The 15,957-nt window shown below is 42.8% G+C and overlaps 2 protein-coding genes across 11 annotated transcripts in view; one reads left to right on the plus strand and one right to left on the minus strand.

Annotated features, from left to right (window-relative positions):
• Positions 1-165: 165 nt before the first annotated feature.
• Positions 166-9,857, minus strand: LOC139411542 (U5 small nuclear ribonucleoprotein TSSC4-like). Of its 8 annotated transcripts, none has more exons than XM_071158023.1 (4): positions 9,762-9,857; positions 2,091-2,212; positions 1,665-1,738; positions 166-1,558 (listed from the first exon to the last, which is right to left on the minus strand). In XM_071158023.1, exon 4 carries the CDS (start codon positions 1,487-1,489, stop codon positions 554-556), a length of 936 nt encoding a protein of 311 aa, XP_071014124.1. In that variant the 5' UTR covers positions 1,490-1,558; positions 1,665-1,738; positions 2,091-2,212; positions 9,762-9,857; the 3' UTR covers positions 166-553. The 8 variants fall into 8 exon arrangements, with proteins under 8 accessions (XP_071014124.1, XP_071014120.1, XP_071014122.1 ...); XM_071158019.1 differs by having other exon boundaries at positions 2,074-2,212; positions 9,762-9,854; XM_071158021.1 differs by lacking the exon at positions 9,762-9,857 and adding an exon at positions 3,431-3,484.
• LOC139411540 (anoctamin-5-like) overlaps positions 6,349-15,957 on the plus strand; it is a 25,733-nt gene continuing 16,124 nt past the window's right edge. Inside the window, exon 1 of one of the 3 annotated variants that reach the window (XM_071158012.1) lies at positions 6,349-6,634. In XM_071158012.1, the coding sequence (XP_071014113.1) occupies positions 6,559-6,634 (76 nt within the window). In that variant the 5' untranslated portion in view covers positions 6,349-6,558. Of the gene's footprint in view, positions 6,635-13,600; positions 13,668-15,957 lie in introns of those variants that run through there. The other 2 variants (XM_071158015.1, XM_071158013.1) reach the window with 2 other exon arrangements.

Genomic DNA, 15,957 nt, shown 5'->3' on the forward strand with positions numbered 1-15,957 from the left:
ATGAATGTAGCTATGTATATGAACTAATTAACACATTCTTCAAATAGTGTAATATAATGATAACACGTCGGATAACTTCTAGATTAATCACAAATTAAACACTATTGGCTTCACATCAACCATGGAAAATACGGGAACAAATATTCATAAGTGACAAAGAAACGATTTAGTTGTGGGAAGACTTTACTGCGCCAATAATCAATAATAGTTATAGCAATAGGAAAAATAATGCCACTTACAAGGGTCTACTACAAATACAATTGTTTACATTACACTTCCACCAGTATACTTGACAGCTAAATTCAATATTCTTTGGACTTCAAAACAGCCATATACATTAGCATTACTGACAAGTGCTTTTCATGTCTGAAGTTAATATTCAAAATACACATTTTACATTGATTCTGATAAAGTCAAGAGGCCGAAACCATTCCCTTGATTCAGAAAAAAACTCCACTGGTTGAGGTTCTACAGGGAAGCACTAAAATACTGTCCATATTTAGGGTCCTCCATTATTTCCAGAGGACTTCAATTGATTGATGCATGTGTACTCTCAGTCCTCCTCTTTCTCTGACACCTTGCGGAAGTTCTTCCTTTTGACGTTCCTACTAATGACGAAGCCAATAGGCGGCTGATCCTTCCTATCAATCAGCACGCCCTCTGCGTCCCCCACCGGTGTCCACTTCCTCTTCCGCTCACTCTCCTTTGGGCGTTGGGGGGCGATTGCTTGGCCTTTACCCTCCTCTTCTTCATCATCTAAGTGACAGAGACCCATCCCTGCCTTAGTTCGATCAGGCTTGTTAACTTCTGCAGATTCATCTTTCTGTGGCCGGCTAGGTCTGGAAAACACAATCTTATGCTCTGAGCTACTACTCTGGCCTTGGTTGAAAGTAGGTGTAAAAGGCTCTTCAGGATCATCTTCCATCGTGTTCTCCTTCTCCTTCTGCTGCAGGCTTTGTATGTACTGCTGAGCCACCATGCTATTCTTGCTGCCACTGGTCTCTGGCACATCCTCCAGGTCGTAGCGCGTCCAGCGCTCAGGATTCACCAGGTAATCTGGCACTCCTCTCTTCTGAGGAGGCTTGCTGACCAATTCCCCCACCTTCTCCCCATACTTCTTTCCACTCGGCAGCAGTGGGGGTGGAGGGGGACGTGCAAAGACCCCATCAATTACATTGTCCTGGCCCAGATGGGACGAGGACAGCTTAGCGGCACTCTCCAGGCAATCAAAGATGCTTCGGCTGCGGTTGGAGAAGCTTGAGCTGCCACCTGTCAGACTGAATGCGGGTTTCTTGGGACCGGGACCAGGGCAAGAGTTCTGGTGCTCTTCATCATCAGATGAGGACAAGTCTTCCACCTCTGGGTCTATGGACTCATTACGCTCTTCAGGGTCGGAGTCACTCAGAGAGAGGTTATCTGTCAGCTTGATTGCGTCCCTGTTGGACAGCTTGTTACGTCCACCGTCTCCGTGGTCCTCTTGCTCACACATTGCTCTCAAGGGCCTGGGTCTGATGCCACAGGAAAAAAACAACTTTCAAACAGTCAAGGGGTCAAGAGCCTGGAAGAGTATGAGAGGGTTGTTCTGAGTGGTAATTGAAACATATAATATATATGGTAATATAGCATGCATTATAATATTTTCACTTTGTCAAGAAATGACTGACCTTAGCCTGGTAGAGCTGCAACACCGCCACTTTCTGTATCCGTGAGGTTCAAGGGTGGCGGCAGTCCTTCCACCCTTAACAGACACACAGAAAGATATACATTAAAAACAGCCATACGGATCTAGTCCTCTAAAGCTTAGGCCTATACTGTAAATAATAAGTACATTGCCAGGTAAAAACAATGAAACTATCATTTCAGAGCAATTGCACAACATCAACACAAGATGTCAAGTGTGACATCAGGTGTGGTGAGTCAACTGCAGATGAGTAGGCCTATAAGTCCTCTGCAGCGTCGTGTGAACATTAAGTACTGTAAGTGGGTGCATCTGTACCGAGGGTTTTCAAATCATTTAATGTTTGACATCCTACGTAATGTTACCGTTTGTGTTAGTGTGAGGACGTATCTTACTGGAGTTGCAGACTCACAGGTTGCGGGAGCTGGTTGGGATGCTGCTCAGCTCAGATAAGACAAATGTGTGGGGATTGATGACAGCTCCAACTTTTGCCATGGTGTGACCAATACCAGACTAAAATGGTGTAGCGACAAGCTGTAAAAAAAATAAAAATACACGCAGATCAGTCTGTTACCCACTCACTGCATTTATGTAAATTGTGATTACATTGCATACATACAACCAGACTCATATACTTAGATGGATCTGCATACAACACAGTAGCTCTGGTCCATCACGCAACGACAATGAGTTGCCTTGTATACCACCCATAGAGATATTGTAGTTAGAGGACACAACATTGTATCTGTCCCATTATGATGTCTGCTAGAGCATGGGCAAAGCAACTGAAGCCATCTCAATTTTGAAGTAGTCAATTTTCTCCTTCTACTTCTTCTATGGCATTTGTAAACAAACTGAAAGGGTGCATACTGCCACCTGAAATGTTGTTTGAACAGGTATAAAGCTAAGGTTGGCGATTTACTACCACCTGCAGTTATGGGATGTTTGCTCATGAGTATAATTAATTGTCTGCTCCCTTCATCAACCTGGATGGAATTATGTGATCCTTCCTTAACCTATAGGATGTCCCACCTTGTTGACTGACTACTTAAGCATGTTTAAAGTCCTCAATGGCTCTGCCCATCCTAAAACGGGCCTGATTCCTACATCTAGCTCAATGATACTGCCAGAGAAGCTCTGGTCCACGCTTGTGCAAGCAGCTAGTAGTGCAGATCCCACGCATACGCGCGGATCAGGATCTTTTGACGATAATGAAAGTACTCCTAAACGTCTTTTGGGAGAAAGTACACCCTGTACATACAGAGAAAAGTAATCCCGCAAACTACAAATATGTTTACTTTGATGAGTTACGATGAAAGGATATGGAAAACGACAAAGCAGGGGCATCTCGTCGTTGTGCGATGGACAAGAGCTAACACAGCGACTACGCCCCCTAACATTAGTAGCTAGTTCGTGCGTATCTCAGGTCTCCTAGCTAGCTTTTGTTTGTCATGGTATTTGACGGGAAGACAGCATAACAACATGGAGGGTTGAGTAATTCACCACGAAGTAAACCAATTATGGAAATCGACATTGGATATCTATTAGCTAACGTCAACTAGTAGCCTCATTGGCTAGCTAACATTAGCTGTAGCTGACTTTGAATAAAGGGAGGGTGGAACATACCACAAGCATTCTATATCTTGCAATACTTCATCGATACGTTGGAATGTGTTCAGTAAACTACCTAGCTACTACATAAAGCATTCAAAGCTGATTTGTGTTGCTAGCTAGCTGCATCTCCCGCTTTACCTTCTTCACGCTGGCGCTGCAACTTCGGTTTGTATGCTGCAATGTATGCTGGGTAGGGTAGTTTCCCCCCGCTCCTGCCTTTAGTGGGCAAATAACCCAATCGTCATACCTTACCGCCACCTACAGTAGTCTAATGGATTGTAAATGTAATGCCAGTGTAGGCCTATATCAGAATTTCTAAACATACATCTTATTCGCTGAGATTTAACAGTGGTTGGCATCCAATTTCTGTTGCATTACCGCCACCAAGACTGGGGTATAAATTCGCACTGAGCTAAAGGCTAGAGCTGCCGCTTTAAAGGAGCGGGAATATAACCCAAAATCCCAATATGCCCTCCGAAGAACAATCAAACAGGCAAAGCGTCACACAGGACTAAGATTGAATCGTACGACATCGACTCTGGCGCTCATCAGATGTGGCATGGCTTGCAAACCATTACAGACAACAAAGGGAAGCACAGCCGAGAACTGCCCAGTGACACGAGTCTACCAGAGGAGCTAAACTACTTCTATGTTCGCTTCGAGGCAAATAACACTGAAACATGCATGAGAGCACCAGCTGTTCCGGAAGACTGTGTGATCACGATCTCCGCAGCCGATGTGAGTAAGACCTTTAAACAGGTCAACATTCACAAGCCCACAGGGCCAGACAGATTAGCAGGACGTGTACTGTGAGCATGCGCTGACCAACTGGCAAGTGTCTTCACTGACATTTTCAACCTCTCCCTGTCCGAGTCTGTAATACCAACATGTTTTAAGCAGACCACCACACTAAGGTTTCCTGCCTAAAAGGAACACCTATGTTAAAATGCTATTCATTGACTACAGCTCAGCGTTCAACACCATACTGCCCTCAAAGCTCATCATTAAGCTAAGGACCCTTGGACTAAACACCTCCCTCTGCAACTGGATCCTGGACTTCCTGATGGGCCGCCCCCAGGTGATAAGGGTAGGTAACAATACATCCGCCGCGCTGATCCTCAACACAGGGGCCCCTCGGGGGTGCATGCTCAGTCCCCTCCTGTACTACCTGTTCACTCATGACTGCACGGCCAGGCACAACTCCAACACCATCATTAAGTTTGCCGATGACACAACAGTGGTAGGCCTGATCACTGACAACGACGAGGAGGAGGTCAGAGACCTGGCCATGTGGTACCAGGACAACAACCTCTCCCTCAACGTGATCAAGACAAAGGAGATGATTGTGGACTACAGGAAAAAGAGGACAGAGCATGCCCCCATTCTCGTCGACAGGGCTGTAGTGGAGCAGGTTGTGAGCTTCAATTTCCTTGGTGTCCAAATCACCAACAAACTAACATAGTCCAAGCACACCAAGACAGTCGTGAAGAGGGCACGACAAACCTATTCCCCCCAAGGAGACTGAAAAGATTTGGCATTGGTCCTCAGATCCTCAAAAGGTTCTACAGCTGCACCATTGAGAACTTCCTGACTGGTTGCATCACTGCCTGGTATGGCAACTGCTCGGCCTCCGACCGCAAGGCACTACAGAGAATAGTGCGTACGGCCCAGTACATCACTGGGGCCAAGCTTCCTGCCATCCAGGACCTCTATACCAAGCAATGTCAGAGGAAGACCCTAAAAATTGTCAAAGACTCCAGACACCCTAGTCATAGACTGTTTTCTCTGCTACTGCACGGCAAGCAGTAGAGCGCCAAGTCTAGATCCAAGAGGCTTCTAAAACAGCTTCTACCCCCAAGCCATAAGACTCCTGAACGTCTAATCAAATGGCCACCCAGACTATTTACATCGTTGTTATCATCTATGCATAGTCACTTTAATAACTCTACTTACATGTACATATTACCTTAACTAACCGGTGCCCCCGCACATTGACTCTGTACCGGTACCCCCCTGTATATAGTCTCACTATTGTTATTTTACTGCTGCTCTTTACTTACTTGTTACTTTTATTTCTTATTCTTATTCATATTTTTTTTAAACTGCATTGTTGGTTAGGGGCTCGTAAGTAAGCATTTCACTGTAAGGCTGTTGTATTCAGCGCATGTGACTAATACAATTTGATTTGATTTGAAATCATTGTACATTATACTGATCCACAAAATGGAAAAAAATGGGGAAAGTAAAAACATTTAAATGACCCTGCCATATAACCCTACACTCATTAAGAATATCGTTATGAACGCTAAACCAACCTTTCTGAAGCATACATCACTCATTGACCTATCCCTCTGTGCTGTCACAGGTCTACTAGGCCTACTCACAGGGATTCTCTCAGGATCCCTCACTGCCTCAGCATAAGACACCTTCTGTACGACTTACTCTGTCTGACTCTGGCCAACTCAACCTGCCACTCTTGCACCCACTCTTTCGATCCCTAGCAAACATGGGCACCCCACAGTTGACACACACAACCTTTTCCACCGAAACTTCCAGTGTTTCCCCCTACTAATACCCAATCGTTTTTTTTTCTCTACAAAAAAAAACAACTAGAAAGTAGGTTACATTTTAAGAACCATCACCCATCTTCAATTAGTACTGTACTCTGTCAGAGAGAACATCTTTTGAGTAAATTTGAAATATATTATATATCATTTAGGCCTAATTCTAAGAGAAAGTAAATATATATGTATATGTATATGTATGTATGTATATGTATGCAGCTTGCTTGGTGGACTGTGTTTCTTCACATAGCACAAATTGAAATAATTTAGTAGGATAGTCAGCTAGGCTCATATGATTAGGCTGTACAAAATATTTATTAATTTGGTGAGAATTGAAGGGTTTTCAAAACCGTACAAAATTACCAAACATCCAGTTTGAGGCCATTCACATGGTAAAATGCATGATGCACTAATTCCCAAGAACAATGATTTGCCGACAGAATGTGCGTGGTTTTGCCACTCCCCTTTAATATGTATCGTGGATAGAGAAGCAGTATGAGTGCAATCATAATATGATAGGATATGTCAAGACAATGTTGGGCTATTCTTTCAGCCAATGAATGCCAGAATCGTTTATTTTTGGTGTGAAACCCAAGCCTCAAACTAAAATACAGTGGGTCGAGGATCGAGTCGTGGGGTGGCATCCTCTCTCCCCGTCCTCACTTTCCAGAAAAAACAACTCCTTTCTCATAGTCGGTGGAGATGAGAAGAATAACGGGAAAGGCAAGGGATGACATTTTGATCGAAATGAAGAGCGCAATGGACTCCCAGATTGGAGGTAAAAAGCACATTCAGAGATTAGCCTACTTTGGTAATATACACGGTAAATGTAGACTATACCATAATCTTTGTTTTCATTGGCTATTAAGAAGCGCTTTCAGAAAATGCTCAAGGAAACACATCCAACCAAAGGCTACTTCGATCAGTTTTGTGACTAGAAATTCCACTGTCTATCATTTGGGTTCGGAATAATGTTTGGCTAATGGCTATTACTTCTGTCTGTGCCATATGTCACTGTACGTTAGTGGGCTACCTGGATGAGGCACATACAATGTTTTGCCTAAAGATTCGCAAATGTTATGGAATGTACATGTTATTTATAACAGATTATGTTTCGGAATAAAGTTTAATGTGTTTCACAGTTGTACAACTAAATGGTAAAGGTTTGAAAAATAGTTCTGAAATAACTGAAAATACATGCAATGACGTCATTCACATGCTGACAGGTCTACTGGGAGAGAGAAGGACAAACTTGAAGTTTGAGAAACTAACAAATTAAAGTAACTGTCCAGTGTTTCCAGATGTATATGAAATAGGACCAATAATTAATTACAATATGAGTGAAGTCGTTCTCATTCCAAAAAATTGCAATTAAGTATGTTGTGTTTTCTTCGTTGGAATGGTGTGGGCATATATGGGCCCCAAAAAATATTTAGCTAGTAGACTGCTGATTGGCCATCTAGAGGATAACATCATCCTCTATAAGGAAATCGCAATATTTTTTTTTAAGTTTGAAGCGGGTTTTTAAAGTTTTTTTTTCTCCAATTTATGCTTTGGCCGCATGAGTCAGCAACATTACTTGGGTATGAGTTATCAGAATATTAACTTTTGAAAGAGATTTTTACTGGACAGGTACTTAAAGCTCATTCCAGAAGTCTGTAAAATGGCATGTATTTGGCAATTTCTTTGTTGATTTACACATCAGCATTCAAAGTGATTAGTATTGAGTCCAAATAAGTTAAATATTATTCATAATGATGTAATTATAATAATTTCCAAGCAGGTTTGTGATAAAATAATTATTGCAGATTGATGTCTTCTTCAATGCAAGGTTGATCTGTTGTGCTAATGTATAGGCCTAGTAAAGCTGATGCAAGCGGCACTCTGCTTATCTATATCCCTCTATTGAGAACTTATTAGTCACTCCACACTGCACAAGGAATGCCGCTTGAAACTGGCCATTGTTGTGGCCATGCCCGCCCTTTTAAACACCATTAACTGCCCCATAACTTCAGTATTGCTCTCAGTATTGCTCAGTACGTCTCCCCTTAATGTGCTCCTGTGTGAATAAGCTGTGTCCTATGTTTATGTTTTCCATGAAATTTCATGGCGAAAAGGAAACAAGTTATAGGTAGACATCTGCAATGATGTGCTAAGACAGACATGTCCACTCCATCGCATGTGGTTGTCCTTAACTGTCTAATCATGGATTTGTAAAATCCAATATAAATTGGATTGCTAATTGTTTTCAGTTATTTCCTAGTTTCAGGATGTGTCAAAGGGCTTCAGTAGGCCTCTAATCCATATCTATAACCTTTGCTTTGTGTGGTGCCACACTGTCCCAAGGTAATACTCCCATAATTACATGCTGGAGAACAGATAGTTGTTAACATTGAGTGCATGAACTCTTAAACACAATTATCTGCTGATAGTCTCTCTACCTTGAGTGCCAATTTAGACAGGGAATAGACCATGATGCTATGGACTGACTGAGCAGTCACTCACTGAAGAGATCTGTAGGGAGGAGTTAAACTGTAACAGTACTATTGTTTTTCCAATTGTGCTTAGTGACAAATAGGCCGTAAAGGTCAGAATATATGCAGAATATATTACTAGATCACATTTGTTAAAACAAAAATGTCACAATTTGTGAGAATGTGGCAGTGTGCCTATACAGAGTTGCCCACAGAGATGACTTTGTCTCCAAATACAGCCATCCACTGCATAATGTGTTAAGCTGTCATGGTAGCAAGGGTCCCTCTATGAAATGTTGCTGGTTGAGAGGTAGCTCAGAAAATGTAGAGCTGCTGTGGGTAATAAACAGATTTGAACAATTACAAATGTTCCTTTTGTTAAAAATACTTTGTAGGCTGCGATGTATTATGTATGGCTTCACAGAAAATAGTACTTGACCATTCATAATGTCGACAGTAAAATGGTTTCAATAATGCCGCAGTAATTATGGTTTTGAGATATTGTTACATCCGCCTCTCTGCTGGGTAATGAAGTGAGTTGGTGCAAGTTCACTGATGGATGGAAACAGTCCGGCTTCCCTCCAACCTGTCTCACACTGTTTACTCTCAGCATCTCACCCCTATAGGGCTGCAGGTCGCCTAGTGGTTAAGAGCATTGGGCCAGTAATTGAAAGGTTGCTGGTTTGAATCCTCGAGTTGATTAGGTGAAAAATCTGTTGACTCTGCTGTCCATTTGACTTATTTTGGTATTATATAAACAGGGCCAAGTGATGAGGTTCCACTATCTCTGAACAATAGGTATTTCTGTTCTCAATGTGTAGTGAGTTGAATGAGCAGGTTAATTTAAGGACAATCTGCCACTTGCCCTTTTGTGTTAAGGCTCCTTGTTGGTAAATATCCACAGTATGGCTGACTACCCACACTGGGTCTAGATGGTGTGGACTTCTGTGTTGATAGACTGCCCTTTCACACCAACGGCTTTGTGTTGGCTGTTATCAGGGAAAACCTTCCTGCACAATAACAATAACAAAGATCTATTTATATGTGCGTCTGTGTTGTGGATCACCATGCTGACAGTTTTATGTAGGGACTGAACGTGAATAGACTTCAGGTTCATCTGCATCTATATAATACAGTTCTATTGCAGAATAATACTTTTCATAGTTATATTACCCACATGCTCACACTGGCTGCCTTGTTATGGCTCTCATGGCTCTAAATCAGTTACATATCCAAAATAGTTTTTTTGAAAGGTTCCGATAAGGCACTGTAGTATTATCAAAAATTAGTAAACAACATCTCTCACTATCGCAGTAAAACCTCTATTAATTTCATAGCGTGTTTCCAATTCTACATGCCTAATTGGTCTTGATCAGGGGCAGTCAGGCACAAACTAGGCCTAAATAATCATCTTTGCATTACAGCACTCACCCTTAATCATTGATGATCTAATAAGAAACGTATTAGACAGTTGTGCACCGCTTCCATTTAAGGTGTTGTATATCTGGCTACGGAGGGCAAGCCAGTGAATTCATCTTGGCTCACAGACGAGGGGGAGCCCCAGTGTTGCCATGGAAACTGGCTGAGTAATTATATTTTCTCTTTGATAGCTGAGCTAGACAGACTGTGAGCAGTATCTGAATATCTGAATATATGCGAGAGTGTTAACTCACTTCTCATATAAATACTTCTCTGATAAAAACATTACACGCCTGGACTTTTCTCCTTTCACCTCCAATTGGTTATTATCCCTTCTTTGGTCTTCCACAATTACATTTCAGTGGCCATGAGCAGATTAATATATACATCTTGAGTAACATTGGTCGATGCACTTGATCACAGTGGGCTTTGTGATTGTGTTGCTTTGTGGGTTTAGGAAGCTCTGTGCCAAAGCATTCCATGTTCTATCTGTGGGTTAACCTGGGCATCACATCTGAACAGACAACAAGCTACGAAGAACAAAGAACAAAAGTTTGTTTTCATGTACTCTGCCATATCCTCAGTGGCGATTATGCAGTACGCAACAAGGCCAAAGGGTGCAGATGAGAAAAATTAGGGGAATAATTCTGATGGACAAGATCTGTAATATTCTAACATTTCTACTTTTCCTCCTTATGCAAGAATGCCTCATTCAAACAGTATAGTATTAGAAGGATGACATTTCATGTCTGTTTTAGAGAAGATAAAGTATGAATTCTGCTATCTGCTCTGCCCACGATCCCTCGCTGGGAGGGGCACTGGGGTATTGCTCCACTCTCCTGATCTAACTTTCAGGGTTTTGTCAAGGCAAAGTTCCCTTCTGGGACTAGGCCAGTTGTATCCTGGAGATAAGAAGGGAGATTTTGTTTGTTCCATGTGCAGAAAGTCATCAACAGACGATGTGAGAATGGGGATTCAAAACAGCTTTCCAACTGGACAAAAACTGGTTGACTCATTGTTTCCACGTCATTTCAACAAAAAAATGTAATGTGATGATGCTGAATCAACGTGGAGAACTGATTGGATTGGAAAAAAGTCATCAACAAAAGGGAATTTAATATTTTTTTCACAGAATTTACAACCTAATTACAATTGCATGGTGTTTTGTTGATTTCACGTTTTAATTCACGTTAGTTGACAACTCAACCAAATGTAAATCAAAACTAGAATGGCTTCCCCCTAAACATAGACCCTATGCTGCTTCATTTAAAACATGCTAAATAAAATGTATTTAAAAATCCTCAAGTTAGCATTTGGTTACTTCAGCAAGGTAAACAAAAGCAAAGCATGGATTGGTCTCTCTTCCTACAGGGTAAGGAAACCAATGTCATTTCAGTGAGGTATCCTGTGTGTTGTCTTTCCCCTGAGAAAATGAACTTGGGGATGATGTCAGTAGTTAGGCTATTGGAGCCATGAGTCATGTATGTTTGAGTCAGTCAAAAGAAGCCAGTCTGATATGTCATGGTGCTATTTTTGCTGGAGCTACAAGGATGATAAGAGTTTAGACATAATAGGTCACATCAGGCCATGGTAGCAACGTAGTGACATTGTTGTGGTTCATTGTGTCTCGTACACAAACATCTTTCAACAATAGGATGTATGTTGCACAAGCCTCACATGCTGGCCTTCTAGATGATCCATCTTCTGTATGTAGGGCCGTAAGACATATGGCCGGTTATCTTACCATGTTGGTCATGAGTGAATGAGAATGTGGTGAGTGTGTGGCCTACAGTGTTTCCCTGATAAACTAATCAGCTCTAGTTATGTGGGGGATGAATGGCACATAATGGGCCAATCATTTCCATTTAGTACTTATTGACCTACAGTATATACAGACATATTGTAATGCTTTAACTTTTAGTCTAGATATCCATCTAATTAAATAGAGTACCGCGTCACTGTGCAGCATCACAATGCCTATTATAAACTGTCTTTTTATCTATTATAAACTGTATTTTTTATCTCTTATGAATTGTATTTCTATCTATTATAAACTGTTAGAATCCCTGGCGTAACATGACATGAGATTGACGCACTTTTGTAGTTCATCAGAGAACAATTTCACCTGTGATATGATGATGATGCTCAGAGCCCTGGGTCTGGACACCACCCTCTGCAACTGGATCCTGGACTTCCTGATGGGCAGACCACAGGCTGTGGGGATAGGCAACAACACCTCGTCCTCACTTACTCTTAACACGGGGCCCCAGGGGTGTCCTCAGCCCTCTGCTGTACTCCCTGTTCACCAACGGCTGTGTGGCTAAGCACGACACCAACTCCAACATCAAGTTTGCTGACGACACCACGGTCGTAGGCCTGATAACCAACAGCGATGAGTCAGCCTATAGGGACGAGGTAAGTGAACTGGCATTGTGGTGCAAGGACAGCAACCTCTCCGTCAACATCAGCAAAACAAAGGTGTTGATTCTTGACTTCAGGAAGGGAGGGAACATTCCCCGATCCACATCAACGGGACTGCAGTAGAGAGTCACTAGTTTTATGTCCCTCAACATCCACATCATAGAGGACTTGACATGGACCAACAACACCACCACTCTTGTCAAGAGGGCGCAACAGTGTCTCTACTTCCTAAGGCAGCTGAAGAAATTTGACATGCCATCCCAGGTCCTCTCCAAATATTACAGCTGCACCATCGAGAGCGTCCTGACCGGTTGCATTACGGCCTGGTACATTACGGGAATTTCTCCGTCCAGACCGCAAGTCCCTTCAGAGGGAGGTGAAGACAGCCCAGCACATCACTGGAACCGTGCTGTCACCCTTCCAGGACATCTACTCAAAACGGTGCCTGAGGAAGGCCTGCAGCATCATCAAGGACCAAACACACCCCAGCCATCAGCTCTTCACTTCATTACCATTGGGAAGACAGAATTGGAGCATGAGGTATGATACCTACAGTCTCAGAGACAGTTTCTATCTAAAAGCCATCAGACTTCTGAACACTTAAACTGGACTGACCACCTGCACTGACTCTCCTCTCCTCATCTTAGCACACATGCACTCACACACACACACACACACACATATAAATGCATGCTACACACACATCACAACTACTGTTGATAAATTGTGCCTTCTTGTATTATACTTATGCTAAACATTTTATTCTACTTAGCCATTTACTTTATGTTCATATTTTTACATTTCCTTATTGTTGTTGCATTGTCGAGAAGGAACCTGTAAACATTTTGTTGGACATGGTATGCCATGTGTATCCTGTACAAACAACTAATAAAACTTGAAACATGAATAACAGTGGTAGCCCAGTAGCTGAAACAGAAGAGGAGAAGGTTCATTAGAGGAAAGTAGCCTAAAGCTCAGGCCTCGTATTACCATTTAAATCACTAACCAAATTGTCTTGGTCTGATGAAATACATCATTTACCAGGCTGTCTATAGGTTTATCTGGCTGAAACGATAAACAATCAGGAAGGCACTGTGACTGTCACTGGAAAGTAGACAGGTGCTGCCGGTGGGAGCAGGTGACGCAGGTGCTGTTAGGTCCTCACCAGCATCAAGGTGACAGCTTCTTTATGCCACAAATGAACATTGAATAATGTATTCCTGTCCTCACACTGCCACTTACTGTGATTGAGCCAAACAGAGAATATATCAAACATATTTAACACATGGTCTTTTTGTTTGAGGCTAGTGTGTCTGTGTCTGGTAGGTGCTACTCTAGATATTCTAATGCAGAATTTGTGTATCTATGATATCATGAAAGCATCTATCAATGTCCAGCAGCACTTTGTTAAGCAGACTAACCCCTTTGTCCTGTGTCTCTCCTCTGAAGAAGATGGCCCTGCTGTGCTGACAGCATTCAGGATGAAACTATTAACAGGTACTGGCAGACAAAAGGCTTAATGTGACACCTGTCTGTCCATCCATCCTTTCATCCTCTCCTAACCTTACCTCATAGTCAGTGGCTGTGTCTGTATGTACTGCTGTCGGTTACTCTGAGGCTTGTGCTGTTTGCTCGCTGCTCAGCCTCCCTTCATGCCAGCAGCTGCAGAGCCAGGCTCCTCATAGCCCAAACCCAGCCCTATACTACTCTGCATCCTCTGGTCCTCTGTGAGTGAGTGCCAAGGCCTTGGGTTTACCAGTGGATCGCTCCATTTGATTTAGTACAGGAAGCAAGGAAATGACCTTTCATATCCAATATGCTAAATTTTATTGAATTTACCTGTACCATATTTGACATTTTAAAATATATTTTTTTGTGTGATTTTGTTGGGATAATTTTATCTGTGCATCTCTCTGTGGGTTATTTGATATATCAGAAAGGGAAACATGAGCAGAAACCTGCTAGAGCTCTCCCTTTATAAAGATCTAAGGCCAAGGCTTAAGGCCAACACTCCTAGCAGATGCTGAAAGAACACCTGCACTGAGTGCATACATCTTTATGCATTTATCCAGCACCTAAGAAATAATATGAACTGGGTGGTTTAAGCCTTGAAGGATGATTGGCTGAAAGCCGTGGTATATCAGACTGTATATGACCTCTCGGGGGGCACTCTGCGTTGCTTCATGCATAAGAACAGCCCACACCCCCCCCCCGGACCTTATTTCTTAAATGGATGTGCAAGACAATGTGAGATATTAATCACTCCAGACTACCCACTGAAGGTGGATGCTACAGTAGGATGAGAGGTTCTCTAGGACTTCGATGGGGTTATCAATGTCAGTTTAATTTAGCGTGTGCTTGAGACTACAGACGTGTTTACAGTAAGTTGGTGTTCTGCAGACAGTGGGTGTTATTTTGATGTACATCTTCACTAGTGGATCTCCTACTATCTGAATGTGGGTCTAGTTCCAGGAGGTGGTACATTACGTGACCAAAAGTATGTGGACACTTGCTCATCAAACATCTCACTCCAAAATCATGGGCATTGATATAGAGTCGGTCCCCACCTTTGGTGCTATAACAGCCTCCACTCTTCTGGGATGGCTTTCCATTAGATGTTGGATCATTGCTGGAGGGACTTTCTTCCATTCAGCCACAAGAGGATTATTTAGGTCGGGCTGATGTTGGGCGATTAGGTCTGGCTCGCAATCGGCTTTCCAATGCATCCCAAAGGTTTTCGATGGGGTTGAGGTCAGAGCTCTGTGCAGGCCAGAGAAGTTCTTCCACACCGATCTCGACAAACCATTTCTGTATGGACCTCGCTTTGTGCACGGGGGCATTGTCATGCTGAAACAGGCAAGGGCCTTCCTCAAATGGCTGCCACAACGTTGGAAGCACAGAATTGTCTAGCCTTCACTGGAACTAAAGGGCCTATCCTGAACCATGAAAAACAGCCCCAAACCATTATTCCTCCTCCACCAAACTTTACAGTTGGCACTATGCATTGAGGCAGGTAGCGTTCTCCTAGCATCCGCAAAACCCAGATTCGTCCGTCGGACTGCCAGATGGTGAAGCATGATTCATCCCTCCAGATAACGTGTTTCCACTGCTCCAGAGTCCAATGGTGGCAAGCTTTACATCACTCCAGCCAACGCTTGGCATTGCGCATGGTGGTCTTAGACTTGTGTGCGGCTGCTCGGCCATGGAAACCCATTTTATGAAGCTCCCGACAAACCGTTCTTGTGCTGACATTGCTTCCAGAGGCAGTTTGGAACTCGGTAGTGAGTGTTGCCACCGAGGACAGACCATTTTTACGCGCTTCAGCACTCGACGGTCCCGTTCTATGAGCTTGTGTGGCCTACCACTTCGCGGCTGAGCCGTTGTTGCTCCTAGAAGTTTTCACTTCACAGCACTTACAGTTGACCGGGGGAGCTCTAGCAGAGCAGAAATTTTAAAAGGTGGCCTCCTATGACAGTGCCACTGAAAGTCACTGAGCTCTTCAGTAAGGCTATTCTACTGCCAATGTTTGTCTATGGAGATTGTATGGCTGTGTGCTCGATTTTATACACTTATACAACGGGTGTGGCTGAAATAGCCAAATCCACTAATTTGAAGGGGTGTCCACATACTTTTAAATATATGGGATATATACAAACAATAGTGTATTTATGTGTTCAACCATACTGTATTTGAGGATATGTGTCTCCCATTGTATTCATTTTTGAAAACATTGAAAAATGTGTGTTGCTTGGGTGCTGAGGTGTATGTGAACGTATGTATACTATGC

Source organism: Oncorhynchus clarkii, chromosome 6 (genome assembly GCF_045791955.1).
Source record: "Oncorhynchus clarkii lewisi isolate Uvic-CL-2024 chromosome 6, UVic_Ocla_1.0, whole genome shotgun sequence".
Lineage (NCBI taxonomy): Eukaryota > Metazoa > Chordata > Actinopteri > Salmoniformes > Salmonidae > Oncorhynchus > Oncorhynchus clarkii.